A 27710-nucleotide genomic window follows, 5' to 3' on the forward strand; every position below is an offset into this window, starting at 1 on the left:
CAGTTTTCCATTTAAATCGTTTTAGGGCAAAGTCGTTCCGTGGGGGAAGCGTTGGTAAATGCGAAAATGAAAACACTAGGCTCTTTTCTAAGAAATGATGGTGTAGACTGCCTGTGTTTGTTTTGCTCCTAACGTCACCGAGTATTTGGAGTAGATTGAGCGTAGCCACATGTAACGAGGAGGAGCTGAATCGCCTCAGGGGGTTCAGTGGGACTCTAATATAAAGCGCTTTCCAATTTCCAATGAAGGACTGAACTAGTGGTAGTGTGCTGCGCACGGGCACGGGGCCATTTGTTCATTATGCCAATGAAATTCAGTTTCTAATGCAGAAAATGGACTTACAAAAATCCCCGCAATCAAATATTATGACTTTTTCCATCTAAAACCACACACTGTATCTAACTTTCTTTAGTACATAGATACATTGGAACAAATCGATCAACTATCGATAAAGGATAGATAGCTGAAGTTTTATTTCCTAATAGGACGATTACATGGCTGCCCTGGTTAGCGTTTACACGCCGTGGCCCGAAAACTTTGATCGCTCCGCGGGAGATGGGAATCCGTCTGACGGGCAGGCAACGCGCAGAGCCCCGGCCGACAAGAGATCGGAACCGCGCATCAGGAGACCCATGAACGCGTTTATGGTTTGGGCTAAAGACGAACGAAAAAGGCTGGCTGTTCAGAACCCCGATCTTCACAATGCGGAGCTCAGCAAAATGTTAGGTGAGAGTAACAACACTGTCAATATCATTTTTTAGTATTGTCGATGATCTCGCTGCAAGTACGTCTTACTTAGGTATTTATCCTTTGTATTACAATTATATTTTGTGTTACAAATTGAAAATTCTAAAATGAGAAAAAAATAACAAGGTTATAAATAATTTATCACCCTAAACGAAAAGTGATGATGGGTTTTACATCACGTGTAATACGTATTTATAAATAAAAAAACCTGCTCTTGTTTTATGTTTTGCATTTTAACTAAACTAAAAACATGTTGAATTTATTCTAAAAACACGAGGAAATGTGTAGACTGTGGAGAATGGACAATAATAATTTCATTTTCAGGTACGGCGTAAGCGTTGCGCAACTTTCATTTAAATTTCATTTTAAATAAACCAATCAGATGCAAATATTTATCATGAACTAGGTAATAAATAAATAAGAAAAACAATGGTCTTTTCCCTGCAAAACACGATGAAGTTATGTCCTGTAAATTTCACACCATATTCTCAACATTACTGTGATAGCAAATACATCTATCTATCTATCTATCTATCTATCTATCTATCTATCTATCTATCTATCTATCTATCTATCTATCTATCTATCTATCTATCTATCTGTCTGTCTGTCTGTCTGTTTTTATTTGTTCATTTGTTGCACCTCCTGGCAGATTCTTCCTATTCGTGTGAGTAACCTCCTGTAGTCTTAAGACAGGATGATTTGGCTCTAAATTGCCCATAGTGTGTGTGTGTGTGTGTGTGTCTGCGCGTGCCCTTGTTTGGCACTGGTATCCCATCCACGGTGGTTCCCCACCTTACGTTAACTGGGATGGGTTCAGGCTCCACTCCCACCTGTCCAAGATGGATGGATGCATTTGCAGTGCTCTTTGTTCTAATGTTTACAATTCAGACTAATCTCGTTTCACCAGAACTGGCAAACTAATATACTGCTGATATTATGTTGTTTCAAAGGGGATACAGCTGTATAGAGTTAGGTGGTTTATTGTATATTACTCAAAAATAATGCAGACATTTATAAAATAATATAAGAATAGTACAGAAATATATTTCTTATCACTGATGATCCAGTCTGTCATTTAAGAAGCATTTAGGGACATAGTTAAATACAATAATGGACATTTCATGACCAGAATCTACAAATCCAGACCAAGGTTTTGTTCTAACCAACCAACAACTTTGACTTTATGCTCAACTGGTTGGTAGAAACACGATCTTGATCTGGATTTGCGGCTTCTGGGCCAGAAATGGTCGACACTGGATACATCCCTGGGGAATATGGGGCATATTGAAATGCTGTGAATAAATTTGACTAAATTGAGGTGTGCGTTCTTCCCTTAGGGAAGTCTTGGAAGGCCCTCACGCCCCTTCAGAAAAGGCCGTACGTGGAGGAGGCGGAGAGACTGCGGTTGCAGCACATGCAGGACTACCCCAACTATAAGTACCGTCCTCGGCGGAAGAAGCAGCTGAGGCGTGTCTGCAAGCGCGTGGAGCCCGGCTACCTCCTCAGTGGCCTATCCCCAGATAAAAACACTCTCCAAGTGGCTTGCGGCCGCCATCCTGCCTTGGATAAGGAAGAACAGGTGTCCTTCTCTCCCAATCCCATCCCACAAGCTATACGGGATTTCAGAGATCCACCCACAACCACTGGCACCTTCAAAGCCTCCTCCTGTAGCCTGCCCCCTCCTCCAGAAGTCTTCCAACTGGCCAGCCTTGATGAGGACTCTTCCTCTCTCTACTCAACCTCTTCCACCTGCCCCGAGGATCCGCGCCCTATGCCACCTTATTCCCAGAATTCCCCTCAATATACTGGGCCACATCCTGAGCAGATATCAACCAGTTCAACACTGATCTCCACCCAAAATTCCAGTCCGCTTACTTTTTCCTACTACAGCCTTTCATACCCGCCGATGAGTCACGGTCTTCACCGGCATCTGGAACAAGTGTCACCACCCCCAGAGCACAACAGCCTAGAGACCCTGGATCAGCTGAGCCAGGCGGAGCTCCTGGCCGAAGTGGACAGGGATGAGTTTGACCAGTACCTAACCTCTGTGGAGTCCCACAGTCAAGGTGCAGTGACTGTGACAGGACACATTCAGGCGATGTCTCCTTCCTGTAGCAGCAGTATCTCAGAGACCAGCATCATATCTGTCCTAGCAGATGCCACAGCAGCCTATTACAACAACTACAGCATTTCCTAAATGCGCTTTTATGCATTATCCTCACTCAGACTGATTTGATATGAATTCCGATAAAAACTTTTGCAGAGATTTAACAGTACAGTGTTGCTGAACACGTGCTACTTAATTGTCTTTAATGTTTATGTTAACTTTTAATTTCATAAGTTAAATCAGCATTCCCATATTCTGTCTGAAATATTTTACCTCAGCAGCTATAAAGATGAATAAAACGTTTTATAGAAATTGAAACAAGAAAACAATTATTGTAGTTCATTTTTTGGTTTAAGTTCTTTATATTGTCAAGAAAATATTAACAGCATTGATTTTTTTATGTTGTATTTTTTTGTTGGTAGTTTGTAACACGATATAAATTATTATATAAACTGGTGATGCAAAGTCATGTAATTTCATCCAAGAAATTATAAGTATCAAATGAAAAAGTATTAAGAAAACATTTTGTTTTTTGGAATAAATCGAACTACCTGTTTTAATAAGCAAAACAATCGAAATGAATGAAGCACATCTTGAAATCTTTTACTGCGCTCAGTAAAACAGTACATAAAATGGGCTTTAATATGATCTACTGAGAATGATTTGATGACATAAAATAATTAAAAACGAAGTTTGCAGAGCTAGCTGAAGATAGTATGTATGCATTCCATTATAGTTATTTTTGTTAAGTGACAGATTGGCGTTAAGGTATTCCTTTACTATGACTTATCAAAAAAAAATGCCATGATGTGATAGTATAGTCATGTAGTCACAGTATAGACAGGATGAAATATTTGTACAATTCTTATTTGGACGCAGGAAGAGATCAGTCGCGGCATTACTGTGGGTCCTTGCCTACACAGTATTGTCATCTTTTGTGCTTCAGTTACCAGACTTACATCAGTTTGAATTCTTAGGGACTGGTCCTTCCTGCAAAAGCAGGAGGGTATATTTGCCCTCCAAATTTCTTTCTGTCCAGCTTTGCCCACTAGCCTATGCCACTCCCACACCTTCCATACACCATCTTCGCCAAATCTTAAGGTATTTTCCAGAAGCACGCTATGGCCTCCACCCTATCTTGCCAACGCAGGCTGTCATAATCTTTGGGCAGAAAAAAAACAATCGTTAAGTCATGGTTGTTAGCTGGTCACGATTAAATAGAATTCTGGGCCGTTGACAAATCCTGGTCCCTGACAGACTCTTCCTGCATTTTTCGGGAGAATGGTTGAGTCCTGATTCCTGCAAAGAGGATGTGTCTGCGAAGGAGTGTTTCCCGTCTGATAAGGGCAGCCTCCCCACCAGGATGTTTGGTTTTAGCTGTTCCACTTACGTACACAGATAAAAAAAAAAATCTAGAGAAAGGTGTTCATTTAGCATGGGAATTAAAAACTCCCCAAATTCCTAAAGATGTTTATTTTATTTCAGATTTTCTTTATCCATTTTCTTTACATTGCTTCTGAATCTCCCAGTAACAGGAGGTTTAAAAATTGTCTCCAACAGTGGGTATGTTCCTTTGGTCAACTTTCTTAGTGTAGTGATTTCGTACGGCTGGATGTTTTTACCGTAGTAATTTGGTTCATGGAGGCTAACAACCTTGGAATTAATTCATGTCCTTAACTATTACACAAGCTTGTGTCCTGGCGTGTGATCATAATTAATTTATGTTTATTTTCAAAACAGTAAAACACCATTGTCACTCTTCAACGAATATACAATTCTACTGAAAATTCATGGCTAAATCAACAGCATCACTGCAGGCATAAGATCAATGAGTGTCATTTTGATAGATCATATATACAGTGGAAGAAGAGGAAAAAGATTTAAGGCTGCAGCATTTTTGACATGTATTTCTCCTGCCTTGCTGCAAAGGGGCTTGGGGGATCTTTTTTTGTGAGAGAGATTCCTTTAGTGTGAAGACTTGGATGATAGCAAGCCCGAGGCAGTGTCTTCTGTTCCCCTACTCAGCTCCATATCTTCTAGGGTCAACCTGGGTATGTTCTGGGAGATTCTCTGTCATTGCTCCCCTCCCCCCAGGCCACAGAAAGCCATGTGCTGTTCTTTCCATTGCTTCAAGGTAGGAACATAACAAAGCAAGAATGCCAAACCTGCAGCTCTGTTAATATCTTAGTGCCCATGCAAAAGGCTTCCTTTACAGTATTAGCAGCCATAGTTAACCGTCTTTTGTCTTAAGCATTCTCCTTAGTTGACTGCTGGCATTTTTAGGTATTGTAAAATGTATAAAGGATTTCCAAACGGAATTCCAAATAGGATCTGGGCTTACAGTCATGAAGGTGTAATCAGAAAAAATTAAAAATAATAATTAAAAAAATAATTTAACGCTAAACTGAAGACATTCATACTACTGTGAATACTACATTCAATTTGATTAAAATCATTTATAGGGAAGTTGAAGCTATGCTTTGTAAATCCCGACAAACGATTCTGGTGACTTAGTTGGATGTTGGTGTTGTTTTCTTCCAGAAGCTGGATCTGTTTCAAACACAGTTCAGCAAACAGTTCCGGAGTGTCAGGCTCGCAGTTTCCAACTTCCTCCTGACGAAGGCGCTACGTCTGAAAACGAGAAGCACCAATCTCTAAGCCCGTTAAGTCGTTGAAAACAACACCGAATGCATGTATCTTTGGCATCAGCACAGCTGCACAAGAAATTAGCGGTGCGTGCATCCTAAGGTTAGGTAGGTTCACCCTTAGTGGCTCATCTCTTGGAAATGGGAGCGTATAATGTTGCACGCACCTGATTCGAGTTCAAAGCTGGGATGAGGGGGTGTACACCAATAATAGTTTCGTGCAGATGACTTAGTAATAATTTACTAAACTAATAATTTGCCCAAACAACAGATCAGTTGATAAGAAGAGGGAACTCCAACAATTGCAGCTGCATACTTCTTTGTACTTAAAAATATATATTTTTTCCCAGGTGGCTATTATTAGAACTATATTTTATATATATATACACAGACACAGACACACACACGTATATACATATATAAAATTAATCTTTTCATCTTATCTCCCAAAACAAGGCTTTGCCATTCCATCTTGTAAACAGATCACACCACCAATCCCAAGATTTAACCAATCAGGCAGCATTAAAAGCTGTAGTTACCCACTCAGAAAATGTCTGATGTCATTCAGGAAATTACAAGTTGGTCGGGATGTAAATGGGTGTAGCTGGCATACAGAAAAGGAAGCATCCCCATTAGAATTAGACTGTATGAATGTGTATGGATGACATTTACATTGATGCTTTGCTTTCAGGTATCAGTGCTTCACTGATGGCTTATTTTATGTAAGACGTTATGATTCATGATTTTCATTTTTTTGTAATCAAAACATCTTCCAACCATTTACCCAGTACAGGGCAATGGGAACCCTGGAGCTTATCCAAGCAAACAAAGGACACAGAAGTACCCTGGATGCCAGTCCATTGAAAGGTTCACACAACCATACGCACATGCTCTATCATTTACGATTTAGAGGCACCGTTCTGCATAAATGAATATGCGTGAACTGTGTAGAGAATCCAGAGTACCTTGATTAAGATTAAGATTGATTTTATTGATCCCAGGGGGAAATTCTGTTGCATACAGCAGCAAGAACACAGATGAACATACACATGGTGCCAAACAGACAAGGTGCATATAATGCAAACTGATTTTAAAAGTACACAGTAAACAAATAAAATATCCTGAAAGACAGAATAAAATTCATGTGATACTGAGGTAACTGAGGGGTGTGTTCTTGCTCCTACTCTATTCAATGCTTGCAGGGTCTTGGGATCTAGCAGCTGTGGGGCATCTGTTGGTGTGGAAATATTCACTGATGTTGACTTTGCTGACGATGCTGTGATCTTCGGAGTCTGTGGAGTCTTTCATCGGGGCCCCTGAGAGACTCAGCGAGGAGTTTGAGTGTCTGGATTTGTGAGTATCCTGGATCAAAACTGAGATCCAGGCCATTATCGTGTCTGTCTGCAAAGAGAATGTCGACATCGCTGAGAGATTCACTTACCTCATGCGGTGACAGTCATGTGTCTGGTGACTCTTCCTATAAAGTCAGTAGACGGACTGGGAGATCATGGGGGCTCATGAGGTCACTGGAAAGGGGGGTGTGGAGCTCCCATTATGTAGGAGGGCGAAGGTCTTTGGAGTCTATAGAGTCCTGGTGCTCCCTGTTTTGCTATATGACTATGAGACATGGACACTATCCAGTGAGTTGAGACGAAGACTGGGCTCCTTTGGTACCGTGTTTCTTGTGTTTCTTTGAGGATTCTTTGCATGCCGCTAGTTTGACTTTGTGTCGAATGAGCGGTTGCTACAGGAGTCCCGAATGAGGCACATTACCTGCATTGTGAGGTGGGTCTGGTGGGTCACTGGTGGGTGTGAAACCACCCTGTACCAGTGAAAGCCCCCTAAACCTCACCTGACCTGACACTGGGAAATGCCTCCTTGCAGTAGGCAGTATTAACTCTCATCACTAAAGGAGTCAGACGACACTGAACCACTTAATCGAATATGCATGTTTTTTCTTTCATTATCTTCATACAATCTAATAAAGGCCCACATATTCCCTTCTCAAAGCACATTTCATTTTGTTACTGGATAGTCTGGACATTTATGTGATCACCTTTAGTCAGTTAACTGATATGAATCTTGATGCTTATCTGAAATAGCTTGAAAAGCGTTGGACGACATGCACGCTTATTGCTTATTACCTTTAATTACATACTGACTGAAATATTGTGTCTGTGCATGAAATTGTCCAATGGCTTTGCCAAACAATGCTCCTAAACTATCGTAAATCATTTTTCAAGTAGTATAAGAAATATAGCAGACAATGAACTTCTGAGTATTGAAGGAGCAATAAACAACAACTTTAATATTTACAGTAGGTTCCCAACAAACAGAAATGAGCACATGTAAGCAATACAGCAAGGAATAAACCTGAGAACCTTTAACAATCCCCAATAGTTCCATAATTATGCACCTACATTTTGCCCACATGACCTACAGAAAGGCACGAGTTTTTATTCAATGCGTACATTACTGTCCTGCAAAAAACCTCTCATGATACAGTCGTACTTCAATGCAGAAAAGGGTCTCTTCTAGGCCAAATGCTCAATAATCAACATGTAATATGCTGTTGGAAAATTACTTTGTCAGCTACAGCATATATAAAATAACTGGGACTCAACTGATCAAGTTTGGATGCTGTCATTTTTCCTGATTGTCACTGATACATGTTATACTTTTGGGTGGATATATATCACGAAAATTTTAGAAAGGGCATAAAACATTAAATCAGAAATATCTTGAAGTTTTAGCAAGATGGTTCAATGTGCACAATATATCGAGAGCTAAATCTTTCGCACATTTTAATGTAGAATTCTGCTTTTTTTTGAGTCTGGAAACACACACAACAGCCGGCACTGCAAGCATCGTGTGAGACACAAATTCCACATTAAAATGATGTCTTATGTCATCTCCTTCAAAACCTCTCCATCGCCTATGTGATGCACATCTTCGTCTCTTTATCCCACCAAAAGAGAAAGCAAAACGATTCCTTAAAATACTACAACCTGAAATGCACGCACTTAATTAATATCGATGTGCATTATTGTCACAGTTCGTTATCTGGAAATAACAATTTTCCATTCGAAGTACTGGTTTCATTCAGCTGAAATAAGAGGATAGCAATGGAGCAGCGAACGGATTTGCTGCACTGTAGGAATGCCTGATGAAAAGAAAAACGGCGTGGCGTGTTGCATTTATCACGTGTAAGTCATCAAATGTGACTTTGTCTTTCCCCCTTGTAATTGCAGATTTTATAGTTAGCTATTCTGCTGCATGACCGTGAGCCTCATAGCAGGTATATATAGGTGTAATACAATGGTTGTTTGCAGTCTGCTGTTGAAAAAAAAAGAAAAACAAAATGGGAACTTGTTGCGTTTTTTTGTCAAACCTGATCTTTCATTTGATCGCAGTTGCGCATCGTTCGAGTGCGATGGTCAAAAATAGAAAACAGTGTTGCCCGATATATATGTAGTCACACCGTTGCTGACATTTAACATATACTAAGCCATCGCACCCAGCTGTATGGGTCAGTATGAGTTATGATCTGCTTGCCAACTAGCTAGCAAGAAGTTAGCCACCTAGCTAATGCCGAAATTTTTAGGTAGGTAGTTGATATAAGCAAAATCATCAAAATGTACTTAATATTATTTCGACTGTAATTTTATGCCAGCGGAAAACTAGTGCCATGAAATGTAAAATTAACATCATGTATCCGTATTTATCTTGCTGTCAAGGAGGCCATTACGCTGTAATACAGCGACCATAATGAATGAAGTAGTTTAGCGTTATATTTTGGCATCTTTTGGTGTAAAGGTAAATGAATCAATCCTTTCGTTGCGGTTGTTAAAATATATTTAACAAATAATAATTAAAAACCAAGAAAATTAACTACAAAATTCACATTTAACTTAGTATGCTTGATAAAAGTAAACAGCAACGTATTACTGTGTAGTCAGGATGGCCGAGCGGTCTAAGGCGCTGCGTTCAGGTCGCAGTCTCCCCTGGAGGCGTGGGTTCGAATCCCACTTCTGACAACAATGTCTTTTATTGCGTCGCAAAAAATTTTTACAGTTGATATTCCACGTATTCATTAAGATTATAAAAAAAAACCGTTGTCTATATGTTTCGTATTCCTGATTGAGGAATGGTTTGTTTTAGATTTAAAAACTGAAAGTATCACTTTAATGTCTATCCATGTCATTACGAACACAATATCAGAATTTTTGTAAACAGTGCTTACAATTCATTTACAGTAATAACAAAATATCATACACAGTTGATTTGTCGACATCACCAAGTTACTCTAAACTCTTATGCCATTTAAAGAGTCAATAATTAATATATGACTTCTTAAAATGTCAGTGAGGGAAGTCATGGCCTACTTTCCCTGTTCTATTGATTTCAGTGGTTGAATCAGTTTTATCCCTTCGTGAGTGACCTATTTCTGTGCAAATAAATGCAATATCTTCAAAAAGACCGTAGCGGGTGGAAATATTTTCCATTTCAAAAACGACATGCATTATGGCTGATTGTATTATTGTCTTGTAAATGTAAGTCTAATACTTAAATCATCAGCAGGGATTGTGCTGCCTGGATTTCTCACGCGATCTAGTCTGTGTGGCTTGGCAATGACACACCATCCTGTCACTCCTCCTGATAATTTACACAAAACTACCTAAGGGTCTCAACTATTTCAATTTATGATTTTGGTCAAAGGATAGATGGAGTGGCATTGCACTGAACAGTGTTGCCTGGAGAACTCATTTGCATGTAGCCCGTCGCTTAATAAGCTCCACTGACAACTCAATTTATCTTTATCTTTTCTATCACATTTGGGGTATTTTTTTAAATGGGTCCCCCTGTATGCAATGATTTGTTGGGCTTCTTCTTGTTATAAAGGTATTTTAAAATTACAATAATATTTAGCATTTTCTTCTGACAATTCCCAGCAGGTTCCTTGAAGATCAGGTTGAACTTAGAACCGTGCTGTTCTTAATTATGACTTGTAGCCCTAATAATTGGGGTATGCAATTATACAGACTCTACAGGGAATGGGTTTCCATTAAGATCAATTTATATTCAGATTTGTATTCAACCATATTGTTACATGTTTCAGTTTTGAGGTTTTGTCCAGCTGTAGATGACAAAAAAAGACAATGAATGTTAAGCGATAGGACAGTTTATATTGTGAATACTTTCGTAAGTTTAAATGTACTTTGCCAAGTATTATGACATGCATGCAACAGCCCAGTAAATAGTTTCATTCTGTTTTGTTTCATGGTAACAGAAATTGTATATGATCCAATTTTAACAGATTTTTTACATGAGGAGGTTCAGTCTGTGTCGTATGTTTTAAAGAAGGATGTATCTTCATACATACATACATATCTTCATACTTCATACAGGAAACTACTTTATACTTTATTCATGGAAAAATTCTTGTTGCTGACTAACCATGTAGTTGTTCATGGGCAAACTAATAATCAAGGACCAATATCTTCAGCCATTTCTTGTTTTAGAAATGTTTAAGGAAATTCTAACACTTGCCTGTCCAAAATCTGACTTCTAACAGTTATTTTTTTAAAGAAATCTCCATCTGAACTTGGAGGGTTGTAGCGTGTCTTGGTGTGTGATATGCAAAATGACTGTAGTGTGAATCCCACAACGAGACCAGTTTTTCTTTTGCTATAAATGTACACGATCCTTTTTAAAATTTCAGTCCAGTCCAGCTGTGCATTGACTGTTCTTCTTGACTTTGTTTCACTAGTAACTATTTTAATGGACTAGTATCCCGTTCAGGACGTACCCCAGTACCCCAGTACCCCAGCCTTGTGCCCTATCCTGCCTGGGATGGGCTGTAGGTCTTACCACAATCCTGGTCAGGATCAACAATTAGAAGCTGAATTAATGGATGGATGGAAGGATGGATGGGTGGACGGACGGATAGATAGATAGATAGATAGATAGATAGATAGATAGATAGATAGATAGATAGATAGATAGATAGCAAGCAAGCAACTGGTTTTGCTTTCCAAATGTAAATAGTCACATCTTGAAATGCATATTGTTATGCTTGTTATTTTTTGCTTTCATCTAGGCATTGTTTGCTGTGTTCCTATTAAAGTTTAAGACCTGCATCTACAGATGGTGCAGACAAGAATAATCCTCTTTGGAATCAGTCCAGTTCATCCCCTGCGTATCAGTAATTCAGACCTGTTAAATGATGGACATTGACACGGTTTGTGGGGCGTCAGAGGTTTTAGATGCCCCCCAGGAAGCATAGAGGCTCCAGGATGTAGTGGCCCTAGCCTCCGTTTATAGCTGAGCTGCCTGTTGCCATCACCAGCTAAATATTGCTTGGCGCTGATTCTTGGAGGAGGTCTGCAAGATAAATCTGAGCTTGGCCTGAATTTCTGCTCATCAGTCCTACACAGGGGGAGGTGTCAGGGGAACAAGTATCCATTGTGCTCTTGCTGAAATGCGTCCGCATGCATCACGGTAAGCTGGGTATTTGCTAAAAGAGAGTGATGCTGTTATTTTGTGCTATAAATGAGCTGTAGATGTAGTATCAAATGCTCCGTAGATCCGTTGGCTTGTAGTATCAAATGCTCCTTAGATCGTTTCATTTTGTTGCAGTTCCTTTTAAGGACTTAATTAAAATATCCATTTGTACAAATAAATTATATTACACGCCCTGTTACAGTGATGTTAAATGTACTATATGTTACTATATGTTGCACCGGGGCCACAGAGAAACTGAGAGAAGCTGCTGATGACAACAAAGTAACCTTGAACCTTGATATATGTATAAATTATGTGAGTCACTCTGAATTATAAAATGCCAGATAAGAGAATAAAATAATGAATAAACGTGTTTGTGTAAGGGAATATTTTTACATATTTTGGTAGAAATGTTTTTCTCAGCTACTTTTAGGTTATTTTCACACTAATAGATGGAATTATCATGTTCAGCGGTATATGACAAGCGATATATATATATATATATATATATATATATATATAAAATGTCTTCAAACTGTCATGCGTAATAGTGCGAAAATGACACATATCTGTTATATTTTGAGCGAACTGCCCCCACTGCACCTCTGTTGTTGTCTCGGCCTGGAAACACTTGGTGACATGTAACATGTCATGTTCTGATTCTGTTGATGTTCTGGGAAAGTAGGACAGTATGTGGTCGAAAATTTTATTGGTTCTGTTTGGGTTTGTTAATTTCAGTGCCTAACAGCAGGAGCAGCACTAGAACTGATTTTAATAGCTTTAGCCCCACTAGAATGTTCCTTAGATCCCCCCCCCCCCAAAATAAATAAATAAATAAATAAATAAAATAAATGTATGCTAATTAGTTTAAATAGTGTGTTCCCATTCATCTACCAGGGTAAAGTTGGCAAAAATGTGATATGGAAAGTGAAGAACGAACTTGCGATCTCTCATTTACTCCCACCTGGTGCAGTGATGATTTCGGAGTTTCTATTTTACAATCAGCGGACCGTAAACCTTGCAGTGAATGAGTCATAGGAAAGTCTCCCTGCGCCCGCCCCTCAATCTGCTCATAACAACCGGATTAGTACTGCCATAGACGAAGTGGGGGCTGAGTTGATGAGTAAGCATTTCGTTTTTAGTCAGAACCTTAGGGATAGGCTCAAGTTGCTGATTGTGCTTACAGTTGTAATGTGATGTCTTACGACGTCTTGTAATGATAGCATGTAGTGAAGCTTCCTCATGACAATGTAGGCCATTATTATTATGGAAATTTTGTGTTTACGAACATGAAGCTGTAATTTAGTTAGTGGAATTTAGAATGTGTCTGTGAAATTTTTTGACAGCCATTTGGTATTATGTTTATTAATGCATTACATAAATATATGTTACATATCTGCTTCCAGCATGTTCTTCCTGTATTATATGAGTTTCTTTCCAAGGTCCAAAGACATGCAGGTCTGTTATGATGAATATCACTGTTTAATAAAAATCAATATAAATTAAGTATGACCTATAATCATGAATCATTTCTTCAGTTTGCCCACTGGTGAATTCTGAGTCTATATTGCTTTTTTTTGGTACAAGTGGTAAAAGTATGTCATTTAATGGTTACAATTGGTTAGAATGATTAAAGTTAATTAAAAAGTTGATCTAGTACTGCCTGTAATCTGTAATCTTGTTGCACAATAGCAGGCTGAGTCTGCTTCAGCTGCCTTACATCTCATTATTTTATTATTATCTTCGGATTATATTTTTCTGTTTGAAGAAGCAGCATTGTTGAACTTTGGATGATATGTAAGTATTGGTCACTCTTTAGCATTAAATCCTCCATGTAAGCTCCCCCCTGGATTTCACTGAAATCTAATAGTGATTAAAGAGGCTTTCTTTTCTATCCTTAGACTCCAAAGGACCTGATTAGTGGATATACCTATAGCAGTGTTTCCCAGTATGGCCCTCTGGGACCGGCAGACAGTCCACATTTTTGATTCTTCCCAGCTTCCGGTAAAAATGTGGACTGTCTGGCAGAGAGCTGGGAGGGAGCAAAAATGTGGACTGTCTGTAGGTCCCCAAGGTTGGGAAAGATTAACCTATAGGAAGAGGGCTTTTGAATTTATCGTTAGCTGTGATTGGTCTATGAAGACTGTGGACATACTTGAGGCATATACTGCTGACTTATTTTGTTTGTGTAATGTCCTGCCCATCCTACAGACCTAATCCTCCTGTCTCCACCCTAATGTTGCCCTGATGAGCCACACCTGTTTCTTGTTGCCCTTCGTTAGCCTTTGTATTTAACTTATCGTCTTGTCAGCCCCAGTCCGGTCATTGATGGCGCTGTCTGTCCATGTCCTTCCCCGTACTAGCGGTCTTGTTTTGACTCCTCATGGTCCTGTTTGTTTTCCATCCCCTGTTCAGTTCTCGTTAAATAAGCCTGGTTTTGTTCTCCCAACACCTGCCCTCAAGTCCTTCGCTTTTCAGTCCCGGCAGCTCGGTCGTTGCCTTGTCTTAAGAACTTTTTCCTTTTTTTTCTCATGTTCCTATCGAACTAGGTTATGTTTTCTAACAAAGTGAGTATTTTGTGTTTTCTTACGTCATGATTTATAGATATAGGTTGAAGACAAAGGGAAACTCATTCAGGTTGGAAAAAATATCCTTTGGTTAATTAGTGGGTGGTTTTAGTCAGATGATAATACCGGTACACAGTCTGAAGTGACAGGAAAACAATTCATTATAATATATGAATGATATATGAATGCACAGAATCATTTACAATACAAAATCTCTCATTTTAAGCTTTTCTTATCTGCTCTGCTTAGGATTTTCATTTTTTTTCTCAGTACACTCAGTAGACATATGAAGGTTTCTTCCTATGCGTGACACGCAAAATAAGCCCGTTCCCCCTCTGTAATTGGACTTATTTATTCCTTGTCTGGCTGCACAGATTGAGAAATATAATTTCAAAAAGTTAAATGGACTAACATTTTTTTTCGAGTTGCTTTGAAAGTATCGTGGGTGGCACATTCACAACAATAAAGAATGTTATTTTTCATATAACCGCTTTCCAGATCAGTGGTTTTCAGCTGGCTTAATCTCCTGGCCCACATTTTTCCTAGGTCATTATGTTATGACCCAAATTTTGAAAGTTTTGAACCAAACTTATTTCACAAAAATAGTACAGTAATGGTTAAAAAAAAGCCTATGAAATGATTTCCATACAGTCCATAAAATTATTTTTAAAAATTTGACCGCTCACTATGTGACCCGTTGAAATGGCCCTGTGACCTACTTGGGGTAACGACTCACCAGTTAAGAGAATGATTTATATGTTTTGATAAAATGTTTGTTTAGTGCATTTAGTGTTATTAGCTCCAAAGGATCTTTGCAGCAATCTTCCACAAAGAGAGGCCAATTTATCATGATGGTGTGAAGTAAAAAACAAGTGATTCATTTCAGAACCAAAGGATGAAACATTCAGGCAGGCTTTCTTATTCAATTATATAAATGGCGTCTATTGCAAACAATTTGGTTTACTCTGTTTCATAAGCTCGCCTACCTGTTACATTTGAGTAAATAAAATGTTTTAATATAAACCAAGTGCAATCAATGAACAATCAAACAATTTCAGATGATAGTGAATAAGCCATACAGGTGAAAGATGTATTCAAATGTTAGACATATGTTAAACACCCTAAAACTCCTGGAAATCTGTTTCGCAAATAGAGAGGTGTTGCTTAGTAGAAGTAAAATTTGCCTTGATAAATAGTTCAGATGTGTCTAATGCATATGTGCATTTAATCTCTTCAGGTTCGCGTGTTCAGGTTAATTCCTATTATGACATAGTAATTAGTCAAAACCTATGACACTGAAATCTCCATGAGAGATCTATGAACCTATTACACATTTGTTTGCACAATGTTGGTACATTCTGACTTTACTGCTCCTGCTTGTTCTCTCCATGGCAACAATTTTTCGAAACTTTAGGCAAACATCACCGCAGTATACAGTGGACGTTTCATTAGTCCTTGGTAGTCTCCTTTTATACTTTTCAAATTGTTTAAAAAAATCCATTCTAATTTGAGTTTCTTCTATACTATGTATTGTGTAATCCTATACTGATCGATTATAAATAAACTTGCTACTTAAAGTTTGCTTAAAACAAAGGTGAAAATTAATGAATACTTCATGGAGGCTGCTTAAGTAGACAGAATCAGACATCATTCTTAGATTAGGTATAATAACCTATATGAAAACGTGTACAGCTAGGCTGAGAAAATACACAAGTGTAATTTAGCGTTAGTACAGCAAGAAGCACCTAAAGAATTTTGTTTAAATGAGATAGGAAACGCACATGAATCTTTTGTGGGACAGTTTTCTCGAGTAAACACAACCTGAAAAGTGGCACGTAATATCTTGGTATAGCGCCTTCATCATGTCCCTAGTAACGGGCTTAGCAACAGCTATTCATCACAGAGAGATAGAAGTGGGTGGTGGGGGGGGGGGGGGGGGGACGGTTAAGTGTTGCTTTTGTCTTGCTTCTCAGAAAGATAATCTCAAGCAAATGGCAGGCGACTTTAAGGTTTTTTTGTTTTTACACAGGAGAAAAACCGGCATTAAATGCCGAGTTGCGATAAAGTCGTGACTTGATGATGACTCTTACTACTCGCTTTATTTCCTGCTCAGAAGGATCATTGGAATAGCTGTGCTCATTGTCGAAATTCATTGCTCCGTTGGTGTCCGACAGGCAGCTGATGAGAAGTTAAAGTAATGTTGGCTGTGTTTGTTTACCAGCAGCGTAGAGTGAGCTGGAAGAATGTTCACTGTTCCTGCGGACAAGGTGGACCTCGACACACATTTCAACAATGAGGCGCGGCAGGCACTGTCATTGGTAATTCACTCCTCCCATGTGACAGAAGCCGACCCGGCCAAGAGGGTCACCTTCTTCAAGAGCGGGGACACTCAGTTCGGTGGCGTCAGAATGGCCGTTCACAAACGCAGCTTCAAGTGCTTCGACGCCCTCCTGGATGACCTCTCCCAACGAGTGCCGCTGCCTTTCGGGGTGCGAACCGTCACTACGCCTAGGGGCACCCGCAGCATAAACTGCTTGGAGCAGCTGGAAGACGGCGGGTGTTACCTCTGCTCGGACCGCCGGCACGTCAAGCCCATCTGCATGGAGACATTCAGACGAAGGTCTAACGTTTGGCATCCAGGTAACCCCCACGTCATCCACAGGAAGCCCACCCGTCCAGAGGACGCACCCACCGCCCGCTCAAGTAAGCAGTACCACTGGCACCCCAAGACTATTGTCCTGGTAAAGAATAACGACCCAGCGGTGCGGAGATCCATCGTTCTCAGCAGGAGGACTACACGCAACCTCAAGGTCTTCATTGATGAGATCTCCCAACTCATGCAGTGCCACATCAGAAAGCTTTACACGCTGGAAGGGCACAAGGTGAGGTTGATTCTCATTAAAGTTGTTATAAATAACCTAAGTTTTCAGGTATTTAACCCCTTGAAATGTCCAGTGCTTAATCAGGTCTCATTCTTCAGGGACTTGTATTGAAACACTTGTGATATCCCAAAAAATCTGTGATATGAGTGGATCAGTACTTTGATGTCGTAATCATGTGATCACAGGTGAATTTGTCTTTCCATAATAATGAAAACATATCTTTTTAAATGGCTTTAACCCTTTAAAATGCTACAGGAATATATGTGCTATACAATGGTGGTTTTAGCTTATATGGCACTGGGTGAACTCCCCTTCATCTGCTAAAAAAAGAAAAATAATAACCTTTGGCACAAATTGTCATTTTTATTAAGAAATTTGGATTGGAATTATATAAATAAATAAGGACACGTTTTTATGACTGATTTGACTAATTACACTAGTATTGTCCAAAGTTAGCGGTGTGATATTTGATATATTCCCCCCACTCCCCCTACCTTGGAGTCCCAGTTGGGTGTCCTGAGCTGCCTAACTCACAAACTGGAATCAGGGCCCCCACTCTGACAAGGTTAACTGACCCACTCGGTGACGTGACATCATTGACATGGCGTGCAAATGAGTGATACTAAGCCGACTGTGTAAATGTCACTGTTCCGGTGTTTTTTTGTGTAGGTGCCACATGCCTCCCCCAGCAAGACGCTGTCCTGGGTGACTGCCCACGTCGGCCATATATTATTATGTGCATAAAGAACCTGTTTAAAAATGGAATTATAGACATTGTGCAGTGTTTCCTCTAGGATTTTTTTAACACCCCCCCCCCACTGTTTGCTGACTGCACCCCCACCCCCTCAAAGGGGCTTTGCTGTACCTGGGTAGTGCGCGTGTGTAGTTCATTTCAAGAATGAGTAACACTGAATAATTCTTTCACATCACAAATATTTGATCACACAACCAGTAAAAACATTAAAACATTATAGTAGCGGCCTGTAATGTTACATATTATAGAAGGAGGGATGAGTTCTTTCCCTGACTCTCTTCCTCATCATCACCTTTCAGGCATCTTTCTCTTCAGTGGGGAAATATTTGAACAAACTCATATTGTACAAAATCATTGGCGATTATTTCACTGATGTTTATTAAAGTGATTGGTTTTATGATTCATTGAGTTCGCTAAGGTTAATGTTGTGGTTTTCCCTTCTAGGACCGACATTCCTTTTCCCTTCTAGGACTGGCATGCATGGCCAGTCTTTATTATAATCACAGAGGTGCAGACGTGACCCCAACACTTAGTTATATTCATTTTTATGCATTTTCTTATTTACTATCTTCTAGTTCATCACAGGTCGATCACATGGCGGTCGGTGTCTTCCATCCTCATTGGCTCTCGCCACCCTTATTTTCAGACTCCGCTTCCTGTATCCATCATTCAAATTTGAATTCCCTCTGCAGGATCATGTAATTGTGACTTCATGACACTTCATAAAAATCTGAAGCAGCGACGGCTATAATTTGTCCATGGCAGGCCACCGCTGCAAAAGGTATATAGCAGGAACACTGTGCTGGCGAACATATCTGAAGAGTGAGAGCCCCGAGTGATAGACTGTATCCGTTTATTTCAGATTGACAGCATCCACAGCCTTATGCAGTGCCCCAGTGTGTTAGTCTGCGTTGGGCGTGAGCCTTTTTATCCACTTTTGGTGGAGAACTTGAGAAAGAGCTCAGATGAGAAACTTCCAGGACTGACTTCAAGATCACGGTCTTCTATTTGCAGTGAAAACCACGAAAGCACGAAAAATGGTAGGTCACCAAAACCTTCAACTCTAGAAATTAAGAAAAAATTGCTCAGTTTTTGTTGCTATTGTCTCAGACTCTGCTGGTAGCGGTAAGTTGTTTAAAACCAATTTAAACAAGGACATTTTATTTATGACCCATTAAGAGTAGAGTCCTATGTAATTTGAATCAGTTTTGTTATTATAAATTCATGATAGTTGTAAATGTATCACAATAGTTATGCAGATGCTTGAGAATCGTCAAAATTGTAGCGCCTTTATATGTTTTATTTTCCATATTCTTATTTAGGTTTCTGCTCTTCTTTCTTTGCATGGTGTAACAGCAGTCAATTTTGGACTTGAGACAAAGAAAAGTATCATCCACCCAAGATCAGATTCAAGTAACAGGTCGACCCGATTTTCCTTGTCATCAGAAAAATCATGCCCCAATGGACCGCACATGGCTCATGACCATAAGGCTCATGTTGGTACTTGTTCACATGCACATGTCACACTGATGAATGATGACATTGAGAAAAGAGTTCTTGTTAATAAAGATGGGAGTCTGTCAGTGGAGATGAAAGTACGGTTCCGTCTCCTTAATGACGAAACCCTCCACTGGTCTACTGAAATTAAGAAGTCAGTGGGGACTGTTAATGACTCTGCTTTCGGAAACAAAGAGTCCCATTATCTACAGCAAGGCAATTCTGAAAGCTGTTCAGATCCAGAATCCAATGTACAAGGTGAACATGAAGAACTGTACGTATCAAAATGCAACCAGAGGTATCTAGATGAGTCCCGAGAGTGCCGAAATGACTGCCGTCATTGCAAAGAGTACGACATCTGGAAGAATCCTTTGCATGGAGACCAGAGGAGCATCAGGCATTTTAGATCTTCAAGTTCAAATGCATCTTCCCATAAAATTGTATGCAAAAAGGAATCTGTGGAGAGCATGGCTACAATTTCTCAATCCAGTGAAGAGTACGCAGAGCATGTCGCACAAAAAGAAACTTGTTTTCAGCAGACTGTGAAGGCTGGGGATACCAAAGTGGAATATCGTGCCGTCAGTCACTGCTGTAGCTGCAGTGAAGTCTGTGCAAAGTCTGACAGCAGAGGCTCCATGGACGAAAAGTGTAAGAGTCCTGAGAATGATGAAACCAGCTCTAACAGTTTAGCCTCTGTAAGCATCAGAAGTTCACAGAAAGAGAATGTTAGAGTCGCACAGATCTCAGAGGATAGACCTGTATCAGGAACGAGCAGCACCTCGAAGATCTTGGAGAAACTCAAGGGGTATCAGGATGATGAAGATACTGATGATGACGAACTCCCACCAAGCATATCAAGAGCATCCTTGTGGCCTCATGGCGACGATCCTGATGATAGGGGGATAATGGGAAGTATTGCATCTAATTGCTCCATCACTGCACACAAATCAGTTTACTCTGTGAACCATTTGCCACCCAAACCTCCAAACAAAGCATCTTTCTGCTGTACTCAGTCAGGAAAGTCTAGACATTACAGCACGTCTGTATCTCCTATGATAGAGCTACTAGTAAACCAGGCTGAAAATGAAAACAATGAGGGTGTACGTAGTGCTATATCAGCTGTTTCAAAACTGTCATCTAAACCCAGAAAATCTCACAACTCTGATATAGTTTCAGTTGTACCAGGGAGTGTTAAGGTAGCTATTGCTGAGAGTGATTCCAGAAAAGCTAGCACTAGATCGAAATGTAGCAATGCATCAAGGTTGTCAAAGAAATCATATAATATGAACTATAATATGACTGATATTCCCGAATCATTGTTTACCGGCCAAGGTCCAGATGGACAAGATGGACATGAAAGAGCTATCAGCATCTCACAAAGATCCAGGAAGTCTAATGCATGTCCACATTGTGGGGGTTCTGACAGATCCGGATTAAAGGCATCTGCGAATCTTTTTGATATGAATGTTGAATACCATAGTTCCAGATCAGTTAGTTCTGCGTCAGACAGAACAAATACATCAGAAATGTCCATGAAATCTGAGAATTATAAAAATATTACCCCAGTTTTAAATGTATCGAAAAATGAAACCAATAGCCAATTGAGAAAAGATGAACAGGGGATTCGAGAAAGACAAGAAACATCTGTATCTGCGAAAACAAGTGATTCTGAAAAAATGAATAGTTCTAATAAAGCAGAAATTGTTCATGGTGCAGAACAAGAGGAGATAGTAGAGACAGAGGGAATAGCATCACATGCAGCATCAGCCAAAATCAGCACAATTTCGGCACAATTTAGGACATCCAAGATATCAAATTGTAATGCATCTGTAAAGTCAAGTCAACAGTCAAGCACATCTGAATGTCCTGTTCAAGGCGACGAAGGGAGAGAAGATGAGGATACAGAGAAATGTGCAGTCAGTGATATGTCTGTCAAACCTAATGGGTCATCAGAATCAAGACAGTCTGACGAGTTTCAGCATAATGACTCACAAACAGCAGAGTCAGTAGCAACAGATAATCTTTGCAACCAAGAAGCTGAGACGGAACAAGAAGAGAGGATGGACATGGCGAGTAGTGCGCTGTCCGCCTCGGTAAATGCTTCTAATAGTTTGGGGAAGTCGCATCACATCAGGAATCCAAATACATCAGATAGTATTGCAACAGACAGAGCACTGAAGAGGGTAGAAAGAGCAGAGAAGGTAAGCAGGGAGACGTCCTACAGACGTATGAAATTGGAAAGATCAGAAATATCTGCTAGTCACCACAGCACGGCAGCTCTGAATGATAGTGAGGAAAGAGCAGCCAGCACTGTGTCTGCTGGCACCAAAGTCTCTTGGAAATCAAATCCATCAGACACAAACCCCTGTGGTGCATGTGATGGAGGCTCACACCCAGCGACACCCTTACCAAAGATATCTGGCAACTGTGAAAACGACAGCGAACTGGAGAGTGAGATGAGAGTGAGAAGTTCATTGTCTGTCGATTCCAAAGCATCTGACACTAAAGCGTCCAGTATATGTCAAATTAATGACACGGAGAATAGTGGAACATCTTTAGCTGTAAAAATACCAAAGAACGACATAGACCAAAGTGAAGAAAGAGTTGAAAATGTGGTATCGCTAAAATCACAGGCCTCTGCTACATCCACCGAATCTAATAGCATTACTAAAAAAAACATTACTAAAGCTACAGCAAAATCAGTAACACTGGGTACCGCAAATGGAAAGGGGTTGAAACACAATGAGGAAAGTGCTGAAGAGAGACTAAAGAGCAAAGCATCTTTCGAGAGCAATGTTTCAGAGCGATCGGAAATGTCCAGAGAAAGTGACCACTGCTTATCTAAGTCGATAAGTACACCTACAAAGACACTTCAAAGTGATGAACAGGAGGTAACAAGTGTGGAATCTATTTGCAGAAAAACTCCCACAAAATGCAAAACAAGCAGCCACTTGAATATAAATGATGACAGAGTACCCTCTGCCTTGTCAAATGGCTCTGCCAGAAATAAATCTTCTTCGGGAGACTTGCAACTCCGTTGCAGAGATTCTGCTGTTTCGGAACACAGGGAGAAGGATTTTGAAAATGAAGATACTGAGAAGCAAGATGTCAGTGAATCTGGTACTGTAATCAAAAAAGGAACAGCTATAGTGAGAGATGCTGATGAAGAACTTACTAGAACCTGTGATCATGAGAGTGTTCATTCTGTAAAAAAGTCATCTAGAAAGGACACAGAAATGAATAAAACCTCAAGGACTAATTCAGCAGCTGTGTCGATAGTCACTTGGAATTGTCTTAGTCCCAGTCCTTCAAAGGGGGTTTCTAAAAAAAATAAGAGTCCTGCATTACAGAATGGGAATTCACATGATAGCAATTTGTCTTACTCACCCTCTGCAACTGATTTATTGAAGTATAGGTCTGAAGATGTCAGACCAGATACTGCTGAATCCAAGACAAAAATTACTGAGAAAACTTACAATTGTGTCCTTGAAGTCACAGAGTCATACAAGAATGTAAATGATAACAGAAATGACAAAGGCGGCAGATGCAGACGCAGGAGAAGAAGTAGCTCCTCACTGCCAAAAAAAGAAGCAGAAGTATTGGGGATAGTGCCTTCCTGTTTACCTAACACGTCCCCCAGAGAAGTAGTACACGATTGGTTGAAAAAAATACCAACAGACAGTCCCATATATGATGCTGGAGAGGAATTTGATGGACAGGCATATGAAACAAACATACAAAAAAATCCAACTGAAAAGGAGGAGGAATCAGCACCGAAGGGATCGATGACATTTGACGATGAGCCGGTCGCGGCAGAAGAAGAAAACAAAGAGGAAAATGGCGGTAAAGAGGCTGATGATGAAGACAATAAGCCCTTTGAAGAATCAACCAGGTCACGGCTTCCGAAAGTTGATGAACAAGCACCCAGTAAATGTGCCAACAGGGAAGCCTTGCAAAAAAGCTGTCAGTCTTCAGTACAGGTGATGAAGGTTCTGTTAAACCCAAAATTGGATAGATGCAACAGCCTACCAGAAGTGTCCCACGTATATGGAAGAAAACTCAGCAACTCAGCCAAAGGGCTATTGGATTGCCTTGCAAATCTTCAGCTGATAGACACGGATTCTGCTGATGCCACAGCTAGGGATGCCCGGTATAACGAACTGATGAACGTCCTCCAGTCACTTTGGCTGTGTGATCCTTTGGACAACGAGAAAAGTGTTCCATTCAAAAACCATCGATCAGCGGATGATCCAAAGTCCTCATCTGGTGTAGATGTTAGTAGTGGTTCTGCAGGCTCTGGAAAGGGCAGTGATAATGGTAGAATATATATGGCACAAAAAACGGAATTACCACTAAGTACGGGCAATGCACTTGTTGACCAGAATCCATTACAACCATTGGAAGAAGAAATTGAATTTACTTCATCCAGACTAATTTTGGATGGAGAAGAAACAGTTACTCTGTCTGATCCAGCGACTCCTGACATAGCCATGCGTGTGAGGGATAGCCCTGTAAGTGAGGAAGAAGGTTCTGATTCCAAGAGACAAGAAGATAAACACAAAGGTCCAGGTTCAAATGAAACAATCAGAAGTGATGAAAGTCCAAAGGAAATTATAGAAACACCTTCCACATCGAATAGAAGTTCAGGGAATGAAGGTAATATGTTAAAATTAGCAGGTGAGACTGTAAGAGATATAAAGGATGTCGCAAGTTCTCGGACACTTCCATATTCAGAAAACATAAGAGATAAAAAAGTTTCCAAAGACCCAGATCCTGTCTGGGTTTTGAATTTGTTAAAAAAACTAGAAAAGCAGTTTATGACACATTATGTAAATGCGATGGCAGAGTTTAAAGTACGATGGGACTTGGACGACAATGTAATTCTGGATGCTATGATAAATGAACTGAGAGAAGAGGTAAGCAGGAGGATACAGTCAAGCATCAATAGAGAGCTGCAAAAAATTCACAGTCGGGCTGGAAGGGAACCAAGGCCTCCACTGCAAAGCATCTCCCGAGAGTCTTCTGCACAAACTGAGCAACGACGTAGACGTCTGAAGGTCATGCACAACAAATCTATAAAGGATTCACTTCAGAGAAGTGAAGAAAATTATACCGTCACCGGTACAGATTTTAGCGATCAACGCAGTGAAGACGGATACTGTCCGTGTGAAACATGCATGAAAAAGAAAATGGCTTCCAGACTTCTAGAGCAGAAAAAAAATGTATGTTCTGCGCCGGTGATGATGGATTTTGATCTAAGAAAGATTCTCCAGTTGAAAAGGCAACCTCCTGCAATTTTAAAAGAACGACCAAATGTTGAAGTGAGAACTGTTGGTGGCAATGGAAACCAAGACACAAATGAAAATGTTAAGGTCTTGCAGGGGGAGGGGAACAGGGAAAAGGCCAAGCTTAAGGAATTGGAAAGAGATGAAATTGAAAATGAAGCTGATGAAGGAGTGGAAAGTATTAGCAGAGAACAAATGACTGGTAATCAATTAGAGAAAAAAGAGGGAGGTACTGCAAAAGATGATGCCGGTAAGTCAGGCAAAGACAGCGAGGGGATTGATGTAGCTGAGAAAGGAGAAGGTGGTCAAGTATACGGAGAAACAGGAGGAGGAGATAGTGAGCTAACGAATGATGGTATTGCTGGAGAAAATGCGGCTGAAGACAGTGAAGAGGACGGCGTGACTATTAAAGAAGAAGACTGGGCCAATCAGGATGGCATAACTGAAGAAAATATTGCATCTCCTGAAGTGGCAAAGGGACTTGCAGATGGTGATAAAGGAGAAGCTGACAAATATGGTAGCAATGAAGAATACAGCAGAGCTGTGGCTGAAACCACGGAAGATTATCCAGGTGAAGGAAACAGAACCCATGAGGATGATGATTCACGTTGTGTTGGAACAGCTGAAGAACATTCTGCAGATAAAATTGACAATGCAGAAGGACAAAATCCCGAAACCAGCGAAGATTGTGATTCAGTTAAAGAAGATGGATGTGATCAGCTGAAAGAATCTTATGAACAGACAAAGACAGAAGTCAACACAGCTATAGAGAGACAGGAAACAGAGGATATTGATGTGACTGTAAGAGTACATGTTGCTGAAACATGTAGTATAGAGGGCAATGCTGAGGAACAACAGCATGACGGTGATATAGCAGAGGATGTTTCAGAAACATGTTGTAGCAAGATTCACTGTTGAAGAATATCAGAAAAATGGTCCTGGCGAAACTGGAGCTGGAAAATGCACCAGAAAGTGGCAACCAGGTTGGATGAAGACAGGAATATCAAGTTTGCAGAGTCTTCTGATGATTCAAGTGTCTCCGAGGAGAGTCAAGATAGCTCAAGTAGCAAACAATGCTTATCCAAAACTGAGTCATCCAGTGACCGTCAGGGGTTGGGAATCTAGAAAAGCCATGAATTCACTAAAGCTGATGAACAATGTTCTTGAATCATATTACATTAAGCACTTTATCATTCCTCTATCATTTCAGCTTTTCTTTAATGGGGTCTGGAAATTTCAGATATATTCAGTAGGATAAAAACATTCTGGTATATTTTGAAACAGGGTGGCATCTGGAAAAAAAATGTGTGTGTATAATTATGTAATTGTAACACAAAATGTACTGTAATCAAAATGTCTCAAAATTTTATGCTGATATTTCTACAGTTGTAAGCCTTAGTCAAACTGTTGTTGTCATGGAAAGAAACACGAAGGGTGGATCAAATATTGTAGTTTGCATATATAATGAAATATTAAAGGTTTTGTGATATTAATTAAAATAAAAGTTATTCACAAATATTAAGGAAAATGATGCATATGAACCTCAGGGAAGTAGTAATAAATTTTCACATATTGAATACAAATAGTATTTTTAAATCTATCAACAAAAAGGTCTAATTTAATTAATAAATTAATAACGTCACAGAAAGATTTCAAGAAATTTAAGCAACTCCAAAAGTCATTTTAATGTTTGACAAAATATTGTTGTTTATAAGACGAAAATGACGAAGGTGTTTAAAATATTACTGTTTCCTATGTACACGTCTGCATTCAGTGCAAAGTTAATCAACACATAGCTTATTATATGAAGTATGGCTGAAGGCATAAGTCTGCTCTCTTAAAATAGGCTGGGCATTTTCAGTAAATATAAGTATTTCATATAAATGATGAGGGAGCCTTTGAAGAAACCAATGGAGTTTGTATCACGCGCATATATCACGCATCATTGACTACACCAGTGCAAATAGCTTTAAAAAATACCAGCTGATAATTAATGAAGATCACTGGGATATTTATTGCAGATAAAAAAGTCTGCCCTGTTAATATAATATACAACATGCAATCTAATAAGAACGTGTAGGAAGAAAGCAGAAAGGATACCATGTCTTGTGTTAATACCAAGAAGCATACATTTAGTCAGTAAAGGTAATATAACATGTGTTTACTGTATAATTTTTTTGTGTATAACTTAATTGATGCTGATGGAACCTGACTGATGTTTGAAGATTATTTTTGCACTTGGCCCTAATGATTCCTGTGTTTCCTGAAATTTTATAAGTATATATGACTGGTAGCCAGGAAATCCAGGGGGCAAAAAAAGAAATAAATTTTTCAAATAATGTATAATTGTAATACTATCCATCCATCCACCCATTTTCCAACCCGCTTATCCCGCTGGGCTGCGGGGGGTCCGGAGCCTATCCCGGAAGCTATGGGCACGAGGCAGGGAACAACCCAGGATGGGAGGCCAGCCCATCACACCATAATACTGTTCTTCATGAAATAAAGCATTTCGAGTATGAGTTTGTTGAGTAAATATTTTAAGACCTGGATTTTATTGCCATTATAAGCATCATTTTGTACCATATCAGGAGTGAATTTAATGCAAATATATATTGCTTGTGTTATGCTTATATTATTTGATATACTGTCTGTAAACTTACTAAAATATTAATACACTAAAATATTATGGCTTGTCTTTTAATTTTTTGACATGCAT

General features: G+C 39.7%; 2 protein-coding genes and 1 non-coding gene across 7 annotated transcripts; all 3 read left to right on the forward strand.

Moving 5' to 3' along the window:
• The first annotated feature begins 227 nt into the window (after positions 1-227).
• On the forward strand, positions 228-3439 carry LOC125707733 (transcription factor Sox-7-like). The gene is made up of 2 exons (XM_048975029.1): positions 228-726; positions 2088-3439. Exons 1-2 carry the CDS (start codon positions 495-497, stop codon positions 2945-2947), a joined length of 1092 nt encoding a protein of 363 aa, XP_048830986.1. The 5' UTR covers positions 228-494; the 3' UTR covers positions 2948-3439.
• Positions 3440-8442: 5003 nt separating this feature from the next.
• Positions 8443-27701, forward strand: rp1l1a (rp1 like 1a). Of its 5 annotated transcripts, none has more exons than XM_048975006.1 (4): positions 8443-8708; positions 16795-17455; positions 19072-19249; positions 19566-27701. In XM_048975006.1, exons 2-4 carry the CDS (start codon positions 16817-16819, stop codon positions 25907-25909), a joined length of 7161 nt encoding a protein of 2386 aa, XP_048830963.1. In that variant the 5' UTR covers positions 8443-8708; positions 16795-16816; the 3' UTR covers positions 25910-27701. The 5 variants fall into 5 exon arrangements, with proteins under 5 accessions (XP_048830963.1, XP_048830965.1, XP_048830964.1 ...); XM_048975008.1 differs by having other exon boundaries at positions 19569-27701; XM_048975007.1 differs by having other exon boundaries at positions 16798-17455.
• trnal-cag (transfer RNA leucine (anticodon CAG)) lies at positions 9457-9539 on the forward strand. The gene has a single exon. It is a non-coding gene; the product is annotated as a tRNA-Leu (tRNA).
• Positions 27702-27710: the final 9 nt, after the last annotated feature.

This window comes from Brienomyrus brachyistius, chromosome 14 (assembly GCF_023856365.1).
Source record: "Brienomyrus brachyistius isolate T26 chromosome 14, BBRACH_0.4, whole genome shotgun sequence".
Classification (NCBI taxonomy): Eukaryota; Metazoa; Chordata; class Actinopteri; order Osteoglossiformes; family Mormyridae; genus Brienomyrus; species Brienomyrus brachyistius.